This window comes from Parasteatoda tepidariorum, chromosome 3, assembly GCF_043381705.1.
Source record: "Parasteatoda tepidariorum isolate YZ-2023 chromosome 3, CAS_Ptep_4.0, whole genome shotgun sequence".
NCBI lineage: Eukaryota > Metazoa > Arthropoda > Arachnida > Araneae > Theridiidae > Parasteatoda > Parasteatoda tepidariorum.
In genome coordinates, this window is record NC_092206.1 from 49,193,003 (window position 1) to 49,207,257 (window position 14,255).

Sequence of the window (14,255 nt, forward strand, 5' to 3'; positions counted from 1 at the left end):
CACTTTATTTGCTTTTTGAATGTTGCGAAACAAATTTTTTGTTTCTCCTACAAAAGTACTTGACCTTGCTTAATTTGGGTGTGAGATTTCAAATCTGAATTAGTTTTTCTCTTAAAGCTATAAATACTTTTAAATGACATTTTTAATCAATTTTTATTAGAATGTACAAGTTTAAAAACGGAATATATAACAGGGGGTCGTGTAAATGTAGCGACAAACTTCTAGAGAAGTTAGGGGACATCATCAGGATTAAAATTGCATAGTAGCCCATGTCCGTAAATGTCGTTGTACGCGGCTAAGTGCACTTCCTATTATTATCTGAGAAGCTTACGAGGAAACAATTCATAGTAAGGGAAGCGTGGATGTTTCAAAAATCCTCCACGAGTAAATATTGCGGTCACTATCAGACTATTAAACATCTGATGCTTGACTGTCAAAAATTTGCAACCAGTAGGGGAAATAGTTTTGACAGAAGAGGCGACATAAGATCTTGGTGCAGGACTAATAAACAGAGGCAAATTTTTAAAGACATCATTAAACGCACCCTGGAGGACGCACTCGCCCCTGGCGACATTTTGGATCCGCTCTACACGAACTAAACTCATTCCCGGTTGTTGGGCTGCGCGCCTGTACACTTCCCGTTATTTTAACAATGTTTTGTTGTTTTATCTATCTTATTCGCTTTTTAAATCTGTTTTAATCTATTTATTCACTACATTGTGCTTTTAATTGGCTCATTTACATTGCCTTTCCTTGCTTTGCAAATTTTAGCGTCGCCTTTTAATTGTATTTGATAATTGTTTGTTTTACCACTTAACATCTTTACCTCCTTTTGTTTTACATTTGAGATTTTCTTGGCTCCTTACGCCTTGCTCTGTCTTACCTGTTGTCAATTTGTCATCGACTGTATTGGTTCTTCGACCTGTATTAACTTGGAACCTCCGTTTACCTGTAGCCTTTTAATGTTTTCTTATGTTCACTTCAGGTACACGTTTTTAATGGTTCACTTTATGTTTTACTGTTCTTGAATACATCAGCAGTTTATACTTTGTGTCATTTATTAACCTGTTACAATGTTAATGATCGCTTTGGTTTAGCGACCCAACCTACTCTGTATTATTACTCGTTTTAATCCTATGTACTGCACATTATGCATTGTATGTCATACTGCACTTTCCTGCGATGTATTGTAAAATTTCTCATTTGTGTCTTTGACTCACTATAAGGGAGGTCCCATCGGCATAGGCACTATAAGGCGGGACTCTCGGAGCATTTTAATTGTTTTACTGCCGTTGCCATCAGACTCTGTAATGTTTTCGTATTTTTGCAGTTTTTGTATTTAATGTACTTTTCTGTTTTTCTTGATTTTAATAACCATTTACCCGTATGCCCTAAATTGGGGCAGGTCGGGGTAAATATTTCATAGTAAGGGAAGCGTCCTTAACAGAGTATAGCAACATTTTCGGGTATGGGCTCCCATCCAATTTTTATTCTAATGACATGCCCCAACCTCTCTAGCCTCTCTTTACACAGCCCCCTGTTATATGTGACGCTTCGAAATCAAATATGATGGTAGGAGAAAAAAATTATTTGACAAATGAGTTAAAATACTCAAAGAGAGGCCTACATACCTTACCAAGGAAAGCGGCTCAAAGATCAAAATGTCTTGGAAAAAATTTTGAGTAATCTGTTTTTCTTAAACTTTTACTTGTCGATTAAAAATAGACCAAAAATGTCATTTAAAGGAAACTTGGAGAGAGATACCAATTGCAGGTTTTAAATCAGTGATATGAAATCATTTAAGTACTGTTAAAAAAACTCCTGCAACAGAAAGCAAAATAAAAGGTTGTTCCTCGTGTAATTCATAACTATAAAGAATTACATTTCATTTGTATACTACTTAGGTTTGCGTATCAAATTAAAAATATTTTTTTGCTCTCTTTGCAGGCACTTATTACAATTTCCAAAATGTGGTACAGCTTCAATTTATTTGCAGTCATATTGGCATCGTTATTCTTTTGCACGTGCACAGCTTTCAATAGTTACGCAGAATTTGATTCCTTGAACGCTGGACAATATCCATCTAACCACCAAGACTCCTGGACAGGTTTAGACGATGAAAGAAACACATATTCATATGGAACAGATTCTCAAAGGGATTTACCTTCTAATTACTTGGATCTCAGTTCATGGCCCGAACGAGAATCAGCCACTATATCTCGACAATTGTTCGGAAACAAAGCCTCAGGTGAATGTTATTTGCTTTACCTTCAACATATCCCATCTAATTTCTGGCCAACTTAAATGTAAGGTCATAAACCTAAATAATCTTTTACTTCTCCGTATATTTCTTTTTTCATCAAAGCAATTTTTATCTGTCCCCCGTGGCTTAAATTAAGAGAAAGCGGTTGTGGTTAATTTAGTAGTTACAAAAAGACAATTACTGACACAATCGACGCTGATCGCGTTAGCTAAAAGAAACAATAGTATCGTGAGAAGGAATATTTACCCTTTACCATCTAGATTACATCTAATTGGTTAAAAAATCATACTTCATCACTAATGATGCTACAGTCCAGACTTGCTTAACATTAGCATTGGTCATATTAATATTTTAATGTATTTTCGATTGTTAATTAATAAATTTAAGTATTTTTGAGTTAGTTAATAGTTTACTTTTAAATTGTTTTGATATTTGCATAAATTGATAAATTTAAATGTGAGCAGTTTACATATTTGTATTTTTTTATTTGTTTGTATTTTTTATTTTTGTTAAATACGTTTATTCATGATGTTCATTTTTGATAAAGATTTTATATTACAAAAATGTATTTTATATTTGAAAAACATTATTTTGAAAATATATTTAGGGCTCTAATATCTCCAAAACACAGCATGCAAAAAATGTGTTTCCTTTAAGGTTATAAAAGTCTTGTTACTGTTTTGTTATTTCAGAATTTGATACAACATTAATGATACGATTTTTATTAAAGCACGCGATTATATATGCTTGCAAAAGTAAAATCTAACTACAACTCCAATTTTTTTTAATGACTTTAAAGAATTTATTATCTGAAAATTTCGCACGCATTTCGAAATCCAATATGATGGTAGGAGAAAAACGCTATTTGACAAATGAGTTAAAACACTCAAAGGGAGACCTGCATACCTTACCAAGGAAAGAGGCTCAAAGATCAAAATGTCTTAGAAAAAATTTTGAATAATCACTTTTTCTTAAACTTCTTACTGTGTAGGGTGATTTGAATCCCTTTTCTCTTAACGCGCCTTTGATGCTTGACCATTGTGGATTGCTAAAAAGTTCAGAGACCCCTATTCTGAATCTGAATCATAAATTTTTTAATTACTTTTCAGTGTTTTAATTTTAAATTGTGTGATCTTAACAAACAATTCTTTACCATTAGAAATTTATAAGAAAATGCTTACACCTAAATTATCCTTTTTATAATCTAAATGTATTTATACGATGATTTTTTTTTGACTTCGTATTCATTTGCTTGTATAATTCGTATAAATGACCTAAATTATATTCACAGTTTCAAAAAAAATTATAAAAATATAGCAACTGAGGTTAATAAAAAACAGTTTTTGTAGCAAATTCATGTGACTAGGCATCATTTTTCTCATCTTAGAATTCTTGTTTTAGTTGAAAATCGAAAAATTTTCGATTAATAGCACTTGATTCCATTTTGACGTTTTCTTCTTTTTTCTTTACGTCTTAATGCATGAAAATTTCGTTCACTTATTACAACTCGTGATTGCGGCTGATGATGAACATTTAAAAATATCGTAATATGAACTTTACTTATCGAAGAATATAGAAAATTTAGAGATTTTCTTCGATTTGCAAAGGTATTACTTACAATGCCATCTATTCAGAAAATAAACTAAACACTAGATGTCAGTGTTGAGATAGAAAATCAGGTGAGGTTGAAAGTTGTAATATATATTGACCAATTGAAGATTGTGAAGAAAATAGGATAATGAGAATGACAGTTGAAAATGAAAACTGGATCATAATTAATAAAACTTTTATTTAGTAGTATTTGCAGAGCTCGAGACGCAAAATTATATTTTTATCCTTTAAGTTGTATAAATAAGTTGTATAAATTAAGTTGTATAAATTTTGTTTGACTTTTAAGTTGTATAAATTTTGCATAATAATATTAATAAGGACAGGCCATGGGAGACAAATCCCCCATGACCTGCCTAATGAAAAGCTAAATTAAAAAGTAAGTCTATTTGTTCCCAACGGACACAGGAGCAGCATGGATAGGAGATCCAAAATTGGCGAATTATCAAAATATAACATAGCCAAAACANAAACTGGATCATAATTAATAAAACTTTTATTTAGTAGTATTTGCAGAGCTCGAGACGCAAAATTATATTTTTATCCATTGGATTTTTAAGTTGTATAAATTTTGCATAATAATGTTAATAAGGACTGGTCATGGGAGACAAATCCCCCATGACCTGCCTAATCAAAAGCTAAATTAAAAAGTAAGTCTATTTGTTCCCAACGGGCACAGGAGAAGCATGGATAGGGGATCCAAAATTGGCGAATTATCAAAATATAACATAGCCAAAACAAAGCCAACCCAACATAATTAATATTGGGTTTGAAAATACTTTGGCGATCACGAGTCACCAACAAAACTGTGGGAATTATAATAACCCAGTAACTGAAACATATTTGAGGTAAGAAATTAATAATAAAGTGTTATAAATAGATTTTTGTTCTCAATTAGGTGCGGCAGTGAATTAATGAGTCTACATTAGTATTGAAATAAAAAGTTAGCCGCTACATTGATCGATAAGAAAAGAATAAAATATCTTATGTTCACTTTAAAAGATTAACTCTTTGGTTTAATTTAAATGCAATTCGATTAATAAAATAAGTTTAAGTAATTAAAGATATTTTAAAAGTTCGAAAATATGTAATGCCAATTATGGCATCACAGTCAGAGAAGAAAAATTTATGTTGTATCACATAAATATGCAGAACGAATTGCTTTTGTTTGTCATTTAAACCATTTTTTCGTTATAAATTCTTAAAAATTGTCAGTCAAATTTAAAACATCTCGTAAGTCTAAATGATAATGATTGTCGAATTTCAGAATCTTCTGAATCTCATGGACTAGACGACAATGAAGAAGACATATCCAAAAGCAAGCGTGAAAGCCATTCATTGTCAATCGTCAATCCACTGGATGTTTTGCGTCAGCGTCTCATGTTGGAAATGGCCCGCAGGAGAATGAAAGAAAATCAAGATCAAATCAGAGAAAATGCTGTCATCTTGAAAAATTTAGGAAAAAGATCAGTTTCAAGCTCTTTTCAAGAAAACACAGGAGATGAAACTGCTGAAGTCACGAGGACAAATCAAGACTACCTTAGAAGAATACATGTAAGTTTCTTTTTCTGATTATTTAATATTTTTTTTTGTATATTTAAAAAAATTATTTCATTTTATTTTTTTGCTACCTTTCATTTTTGAACAATTTTTTTAATACCTAAGAAGAAAAAGTATAACTGGAAGAAAACTTACTCAAGTTGCTCCGTAATTTCCCTTTTAGAAGTAAAAATTGTAAGAACATAGGCATTTAAAAATTAATATTTAAGTGTGAAAAAAAAGCAAACATACTATCATAATATAACAAATCATTTTTAAGGAAAATGAGATGAAAATACAAAACAATTCGGTTGAAATTTGAAAGTGTTTTTAATAATCAACATGAAACTCATCTTCGTTTCCTTGAGAAATCAAAAATAATTTATTGTTTTTATTTTTTTCAACGGTGATTTGTTATTCATAGTGATATTATTTTTTTCTAAGTTAAAGAAAATGTTTGTGAACCCAAAAGAGTTTTAAGAATGCTTTACTTTATTTTTCAAACGAAGATTATATCAAAAGTTTAAATTTAAATTATAATATCATTATAAAAATTCCTTTTCAGGACCGAGAATTTGAAACACCTCGTATACTATTTTAAATACATTTTTTAAAATACATTTTATTAATAATAGACATTATGTATCACTTTTACTAATTTAAATGAGTATTTGTTAACCACTTTTTTATTTTAAAAAATTATATAATCTTTATAATAAGCACAAATAACAAATATAGTGAAATTTTTTTGTGCAATTATAAGTTTTTGTCTAGAACATTCTCCCGAAACAATATTTTTAACATATTGCACTAACAGTTCCAATTTATTAAAGTATTTTGCATTTTTAAACATACCCTGAATTTCTAATAAACGTTAAAAGTTTTAAGAATGCAATTTACTAGTTCATAATTAATCAGTACATCCCTTAAACTATTTAATAAGGTTTCAGTATCATTAAATTCTAGATTAGTATGCTTGCTGAGTATTTTATTCCATATGCGGATGTTTAGTTCTTGTTTTCTTTCTCAAAGATAAAGCGCAGAGCAATTGGCTTGATTTTCGGAAATTCGAAACATCATTACTTGAGGAGTGGCTCTAAACCTTATCCAAACATCTACTTAATTGCTTTTTATATGGCTCTTTTCTCGGGAGTGTCATTAAATGATCTATTTCATAAAACATTAATAAAGACTGCTGCGGTTTACCACGGAGAGTGATATCCCATTAATCTTGGATCACTTTAGGACCCAGTCATTAAAGTTAAGACAACAACCATATATTTCATGCAAAGTAAACAGCGACAACGTCTAAGTCTTTAAACTTGTAATTGTAAAATTTCAAATTTACCACATATATTGAATGCAAAATATTTAGATAAATAGGCCATTAGATAAAATAATATTAAGCTGTACAGAGTAATTCGGGGCAGTTAAAAAAAATTGCATGGCTGCTCTTGTCCGGAAATATCACAGCACGCCAATTAGGGCCCCTTCCTTGGTACGGAAAAACTATTCGGACAGAGCCATGATAACTCAGGAAATAGAGTACTTGCCTCCCAATAGGGTGACCCAGAATCAAATCCCAGCGGTGACTGATTGATATCGGTTCGGCTCCTAGGTCTCACCAAGGACAGTGCTGACATAAAAATATCCTTAATTTTTTTTTTTATTGCAAAAGCACTTGATTTAACATCATTGGCCCCCATGCACCGAAGATGCATGAGATTGGAGCATATAAAACAAAAACTGAACCATTGAACAATACAAGAACAATATAATAACAAGAACAATAAATACTTGCAGAACGTGAACCATTTAAACATGAACGAGAATCAGTCGCTGGATACCAATGTAATGCAAAAACGGGTTAGTTCCATCATAAAGTCCTCCTTGAAGACTAATTTGTCCACATATTTGATATTGAAGTTTTTATCCCTTCTGAGTTGGGCTCAAAACTGCATGGCTACAGAGTTGAAAATTTGTAGTCACAAAACACCGTTTGTGAAGTAAAATAAAATGAAACTATTCGTACTCAAATGAAATGGCCCTTTTATTTATCTGAATTATTAAATTCACGTAATTTTATGTTGAATTTGCGTTTTCTGGTACTGTCAAAAATGCAGAATCAGCTGTTTTATCATAATTCAATAACTTCGCTGCCAACTTGGCGAGCAGGTTAGTCGCCAAATCTTCAAATTACATAAATACACTAATTATAAGATAATTTTAATGTAGTTTTTTACAATAATTTCTAGAAATTGTAAAACTAACATAAAATTGAGATAAATGAGATAAATCGAAAAGCCGTGTAAAATGTCCGCCACCTTACAGTGGGGAGGTACCCTTAGGCGCATTGGATAACATTTCCAGACATCGGTTGCTAAGCAATTCTTTATCTTTACAATGCTCCCGAGATTCCCTTCATATGTTAGTAACCATTGTTCTGAATCACTCTATATATTAAATCACACTCTATAACTGCTCATTCCTAAAATATAAAGTTATAATGTTAATTCATATTGACATAAATCTGACTATCTCTAATTATATTGGTATAATTAGAGGGGCTTTAGTTTATGATTTAATTTATGATAGGATAGTTTCAATCACGACAGTGTTTCCACTCAACTTTAAGACTTTGCATATGAAAAAAATGATTGAACTAAACTTAAGAACATTAAAATGAGTTCCCATTTCTCCTAACAAGTTATACTCAGAAATTCATATTCCATTACAATGGAAGAATGAAAACGATTATAACCGGATGAACGTTCAATTCATGAACAAATTTAAACTTTGTTATTTTTGTATTTGTATTTAATCTAAAGGAGACAACGGAAAAAATTGCGTTGCATTTTTGAGTAATAGTGTGTTCCGTTTTCATCATCATTCATGTGTAATATAGAATAGAAGTTGTCTTAATGTGTATTTGAAGAATAGAACTTATTACAAATTTATGTTTAAGTTAAGAAAAACAAACAGACTATTGATATATCACGAACCATTTTTAAAGAAAACTGGTTTAAAAGCATAAAAACATCTGTATTTAGTTCAATAAAAAAATACAAATTTATGAATATGTGCTTATAACATATAGATATTCAAAGTTTTATTCTGCAATGTAAACATTCAAGAATTTACATTGAATTAACCATTTCCTAATAAAATTTCAATTATACATCATACTAAGAACGCAAAGATGCTAAAAACATGTAAACATAATTATTTAAAAATAATTTTTAAAAAGCTTAATAAATTGGCATTCAAAAACGCTTAAAAATTATTTATTTAATTTTTAGTGAATTAACTGTTTTATAACATCTCTGATAATCTGAAAAGCAAATTCAGCAAAAAAGTGAGTTTTTTTATTCTTAAAAGAAAAGAAATTACTTCAAATAGTAATGAAAAATAAAATTCAAAAATATCAAAAACTTTCCAGCGGAATATGGACATCCTAAGGAAATCATATGTGCGTGGAAGAATTTAACAGAGAAGCAGAGTTGCCATTTTAGTTTTTTAAAAAAAATTCTAAAACGGAGGAAATCAACACTTGGGTACTTGCATATGATGACACGCATGAATGTCGAACCTGGACGGCTACTAAATCGAGGCATTTGCTTATGATAAAATTCAGTAGATTAAAATTCGACACCCTTGCATTTGCAAGCACCTATTTAACCCCTTAACTCACAGATTTTTTTAAAAAAACCGGCCAAAAAAATTCTTTTTTTTAAAGTAAAAAAACACACTTCAGAGCACATTAGAACACAGAAAAAAAATATTTTGAATTATAGATTATATTCGAGTGTGAAAAATTATAGCAATATAAAATACAACGCCACTCGAATTATCTCGAGTGTGCACGGTTTGGCCTGTTTAGCGCGCTTGAATTAACTCGAGGGCACAAGTTAAGGAGTTAAATCTAACCCAAAAATTGATTTATAGCCTGATAATAAGACAAGCCTAATAGCTGTAACGTTAGCAAGCCATGCACAACCATGGGATTTCAGCTCTATTCTTCTTCTTCTTTTTCTTCTCGAGTTACAGGTAACCAAAAAGAACTTTTTGGATACATTAAATTTTTGTTTTCCTTCAATAGTATTAAATGCAAAAGTGTTAAACTTCGCATTTTCTACTCAAAAATATACCGATATAATTTATGTTTTCTCTTTTGCAGGTTTCTAACTCAGAAGATTTCGATATTTGAATAATCTTATCGAGTGAAAAGAAGGAAGTGTGAAGACTGTAAAATAAGACTCTTTCATCCAAAAACACAGAAAAAGTTACAAATGTCCGACAATGCAGAATTAAATGTGTACTTGTAGCTCCAAAAAATTTTCAATGCACTCTTCTAAGCACTACACAAAAAGCACCTTTTTTTCTAAATTTGCTCCTTGTGAATTTTAACTATTATCTTTAAAATTCAAGCCGAATTTCGGATGACAAATTTATATTTTATATTATTGTTCTCTCTTCGTCTGTGCGAAGTGATGAAAAAAAATAGAAAACTATAATGAATGTTGATATTTGTAAGTGTTAAATGTCAATTTTTTAAGTACACTCGAACTCACGATGTGATATTGAAAGCACATATATTACAATCATCGTTAGACATTGGTGCGGGAGGGAGGGTTAAATCAGAAGAGAAATTGCATTTATTTTAAACAAAAAAAAATTTATGCAGTAATTTCAGCTACATATTGTTTCTCCTATATGATATCTAAAAAGATAAAACTATTCGTTAAACACATTCAAACGAAATTAAAATTTTTCAAAGGTAAATTAATACGAAAACTGGAATCATTATTATTCCAATGCTCCTTAATCATCACTTGTTTCATATTTTTCTTTATTTATCGTTTGATTTGGATTTTCAACGAATTAGATTTTTATAATATCCTTTGATCAATATTAATTATTCTCGTTTGCTTTTAAATAAAATTAAAACGCCTAAATTTTAAAAGAAATGGACAAGCGAATAACCAGATTCAGTTTGAGTTTTTTTTATTTTTAATACTGGCAAATAAACTATTATTTTTAATGACAGAGAAAGACATTTCAATACTGAGTAATTTGGAGAGAAAAAAATCATTAAAATTTTCAAGTTGTTAATAATTTTCATAACGCAGAAATAATAAAAATTTAATTCGTGTTTTACATTGCTGATGATTTTCAAAAAATTTATAATAAAATTAAGCAAACTTTTTTAAGTAAAAACAATCTTTTTCGAACTTAAATTTAAAATTAAAATTAAATTTTAAAGCATAAAACTCTAAAATTTAGTTAAACCACTCATTAATAACTATATTAATAACAATTTAAAACTACAAATCTAGTAAACGTCTAAACATTATGAAATATTTTTGTCATTTTTATTTACTAGAATTGCATAACTTTTCTAAAAAATATATTAATTACATATTTAGAGATTTCATTAATTATGGAGTCTAAATTATAATTTTTCGTCGCTTCTCTACTACGCTTGTTTATTTTTTTCTTTTGAAATCGAAAGTGAAAACTTTGGGGACTTTCTTCCTTAAAAATTAATCAGTTTGAAGAGCATATGTCCGTCTTAAGCAAATTACTCATATTCCTCTTCGTTTGAAAGAAAATTAATTAACTTCACGAGACGTAGAAAACGTGCTTCTGTGTAGTGTGGTGTATAAAACTCTTCCTTCTCTCTTTCTCTCTATCTGTGTTCTGGGAAATAAATTAACCTATCACTTTACGTCTAATTCTGATATTTTTTGGAAAACTTTGAGAATGATCCGAATATTGATTACTGTATTATATTTTATTGTTCAATAAAAACCCCTTCGTTCTCCTATTTGTGGCATCATTTTATAATTCAAAAAACACTCATTATTTAAAAATATTTAATACAATAGGCTCATTTTAAATTATATGACCGTACAGTAATTATTGTCCTTTATATACATTTTCAGAAACCTTGTTAAAAAAATAATTACTAGTAATAAGTGGTTGCAGGTGAAAGTATTATCATACTTATCATTTTAATCATAATAAGGCGACAATAATGGGATACCTATAAGCAGAAATGGGCATCCGTCATTCAGAATGATGAACAATTATTCAAAATCTTCCTGAATAATGAATAAAGATTTATTCATTAGTCAGAAGTATTTTGAATAAAGAATAAATTATTCACTATTTTCAATCATTATTTTTTATTAATTAGTCAAGGATAAGTGAATAATTTCTCTGCTCAACGGAAATAAGAACAGAAAATTATAATTGACTACGATTGTAACAGCTGCAAATATAAATATATAGTTATAAATTACTTGTAATCACTTTTACTAGTTACAAATTACAATTTAAGATAAAAAGCGATTATGGTTACCTGTAATCACAGTAAGAGGCAATAGCTGGTATATGGTTACAAATGACCAAATCATTTAATTTAAGCAATCAATGAAATCAATATGTACTAATATAAACAGTCACTTTTACCAGCAATCATAATCTAATGATTACAATTAATCTCGAATACGAATAAATGTAAAAATAGCTACTGAACGAATGAACGAAGACATAAATATGTCGTACATGCATGCACTTTTAACTAAATGATTGTGCATACCTATACATATGTGAACGAGCACTGCATATTAATGCTTGTATGATTAAGTAAAATATGTTAAATGCTTACATCCTTTCTTTTTACATAGTATATCCGTACTTAAGTACATTGCATGTACAAGTGAACATACTGTGTTTAAATTATACATATTATGCACATGTATACATGCATACATAAATAGTACACACAATGTATGATAGTATGCATGCATGCACATGTACATACAATTTACGCAAGTGTGTAAGCAAACGTACGTATATGCGTACAGCTTCTGTAAGTTTGTACATAATGTACGTATACACGTAAAATGTATATGTGTGTAACTGAAAATAAAAGTACGTACGTACACAGAGAAAGAGTTGGGCATCGATTACACGCAGTTCTATGTAATCAATTACTTGTAATCAAGATATCAAAATTACCATTTTTAATGTATGTATTCACGTATACATACTATATGTGTGTACAGTTATATATACACTGGGTATACCTATATTGTACATACGTACATACATACATTCAACATACATGCATTGTACGCATGTACCTACATAAATTCAACAGGCATTAATTTCAATTGTGTTCATACATATATTAGACATACATGCTTTGTACATATGTGCATACAGGTTTGTTCAATATATGTATATATGTACAATATATACATATATTGTATATTTAATATAAAAAATATATACAATTTTTGAAAGATATCTAAATTTAAAAACTTTAATTATAACGCTCATTAATAACGACTCAAGCACTTTAAATGACTAAATCGAACGATATTTAAAATCAGTTGTCAGTTTTAATTGGTTTATATCATTTTAAAAATATTTGAATAAAATATCCTTTTCCCCTATTTTTTCTGAAATATTCGAGGCTTTAAATTTACTTTTATGTAACATAGTACATAGTTCAGAGAAATGTTTACATGGCAAAAAAGCGTTTTATTTTTTTAAGTTGAAATTATATTTAGGAATTTAGACTAAGATTATCGTATGCTTTCAAAAACGATTGAGTCTTACAGATATTAGAACAAATTTTAAAATGAACTTACAGAGCTAAACTATTAGAAACTTCTTTTTAACACAGCTAAGTATAGGAATTTACAAAATAATTTTACGCTGGAGTAAGTTAAAATAACATAAAAGTTTAATATCTGCTTGAACATACTTGTCTTAGTTTTATGGATAAATTCCTTATATAAGACGATAAAGAGCAAACAATGTTTTGCATGTCGATCAGTTTAAAGACATAGCCTTGATGGTCAAAGAGTTTGACTTACACACACGTAATGTATGTATATACATATATTGTAAATACATATATTTCTTGTACATGCACACAAATATGCATTATATTTATTTACGTACATGCATACAATGTATATACATACGTATAAAGTAAGTACGTGCAAACATTTTTGTACATACATACATATACTCATACACTACATACACATGTTTTGACGATGTACATAGATATGTGTGTACATACATATGAGCATATAATACACATTCAAACCATATATGTCTATACATGAGTTTTATATGCATAAATATGTACATGTATCGCATGTATAAACAAAGTTCCTGAGGCGCAGTGCACGTATATACTATGAATGTACTTGCGTGTATTCATGTATACGTACATGCATACATTGTCTCTACATACGTGCATACAAAGTAGCATGCATGTTTACATGTATATTATATGCAAAATTATGTACGTATAATGTAAGAACAAATAAAGCTTGTACATACATCGGTACATTGTAATAACATCTGTACATTCAAACTTATATCTTATATGCATACGTACGTATATACATGTACATGCATAAGTACACATATTGTATGAGTTTAAAATATATCTATGAGCAAATTGTACGTATACTACATTTACATATATACGAACTTGCATGCTTTGCTTGTACATTAAATTGTGTTTATATACACCATTTCAAAGAAAACCGTTTTCATTTTTAAAACCAGGACTCTTCGCGCAGTGAAATTTAATTCCTGGCAACAAACTTAAAAGAACTAAACTGTGTTATCAAATACGATCATAATACTGATTTTAATTGAATCCTTAAAAGTTGAAATAATAGTGAAAACTGTCTTTTTTTAAACCTACACATCATGAATCAAACACACTTATTTACGCTGAGTAACTCTAAATCTGTTAATGAAGCACTCGTGCATCAAATTATTGAAACCAACACAGGAAACATATTCA

General features: G+C 29.5%; 1 protein-coding gene across 1 annotated transcript in view; it reads left to right on the forward strand.

Moving 5' to 3' along the window:
• LOC107452296 (uncharacterized) overlaps positions 1-11,235 on the forward strand; it is a 147,614-nt gene extending 136,379 nt beyond the window's left edge. Inside the window, exons 2-4 of the mRNA XM_016068664.3 lie at positions 1,948-2,248; positions 5,139-5,425; positions 9,588-11,235. Of these exons, the coding sequence (XP_015924150.1) occupies positions 1,969-2,248; positions 5,139-5,425; positions 9,588-9,617 (597 nt within the window). The 5' untranslated portion in view covers positions 1,948-1,968 and the 3' untranslated portion in view covers positions 9,618-11,235. The remainder of the gene's footprint in view (positions 1-1,947; positions 2,249-5,138; positions 5,426-9,587) is intronic.
• The last annotated feature ends 3,020 nt before the right edge of the window (positions 11,236-14,255 follow it).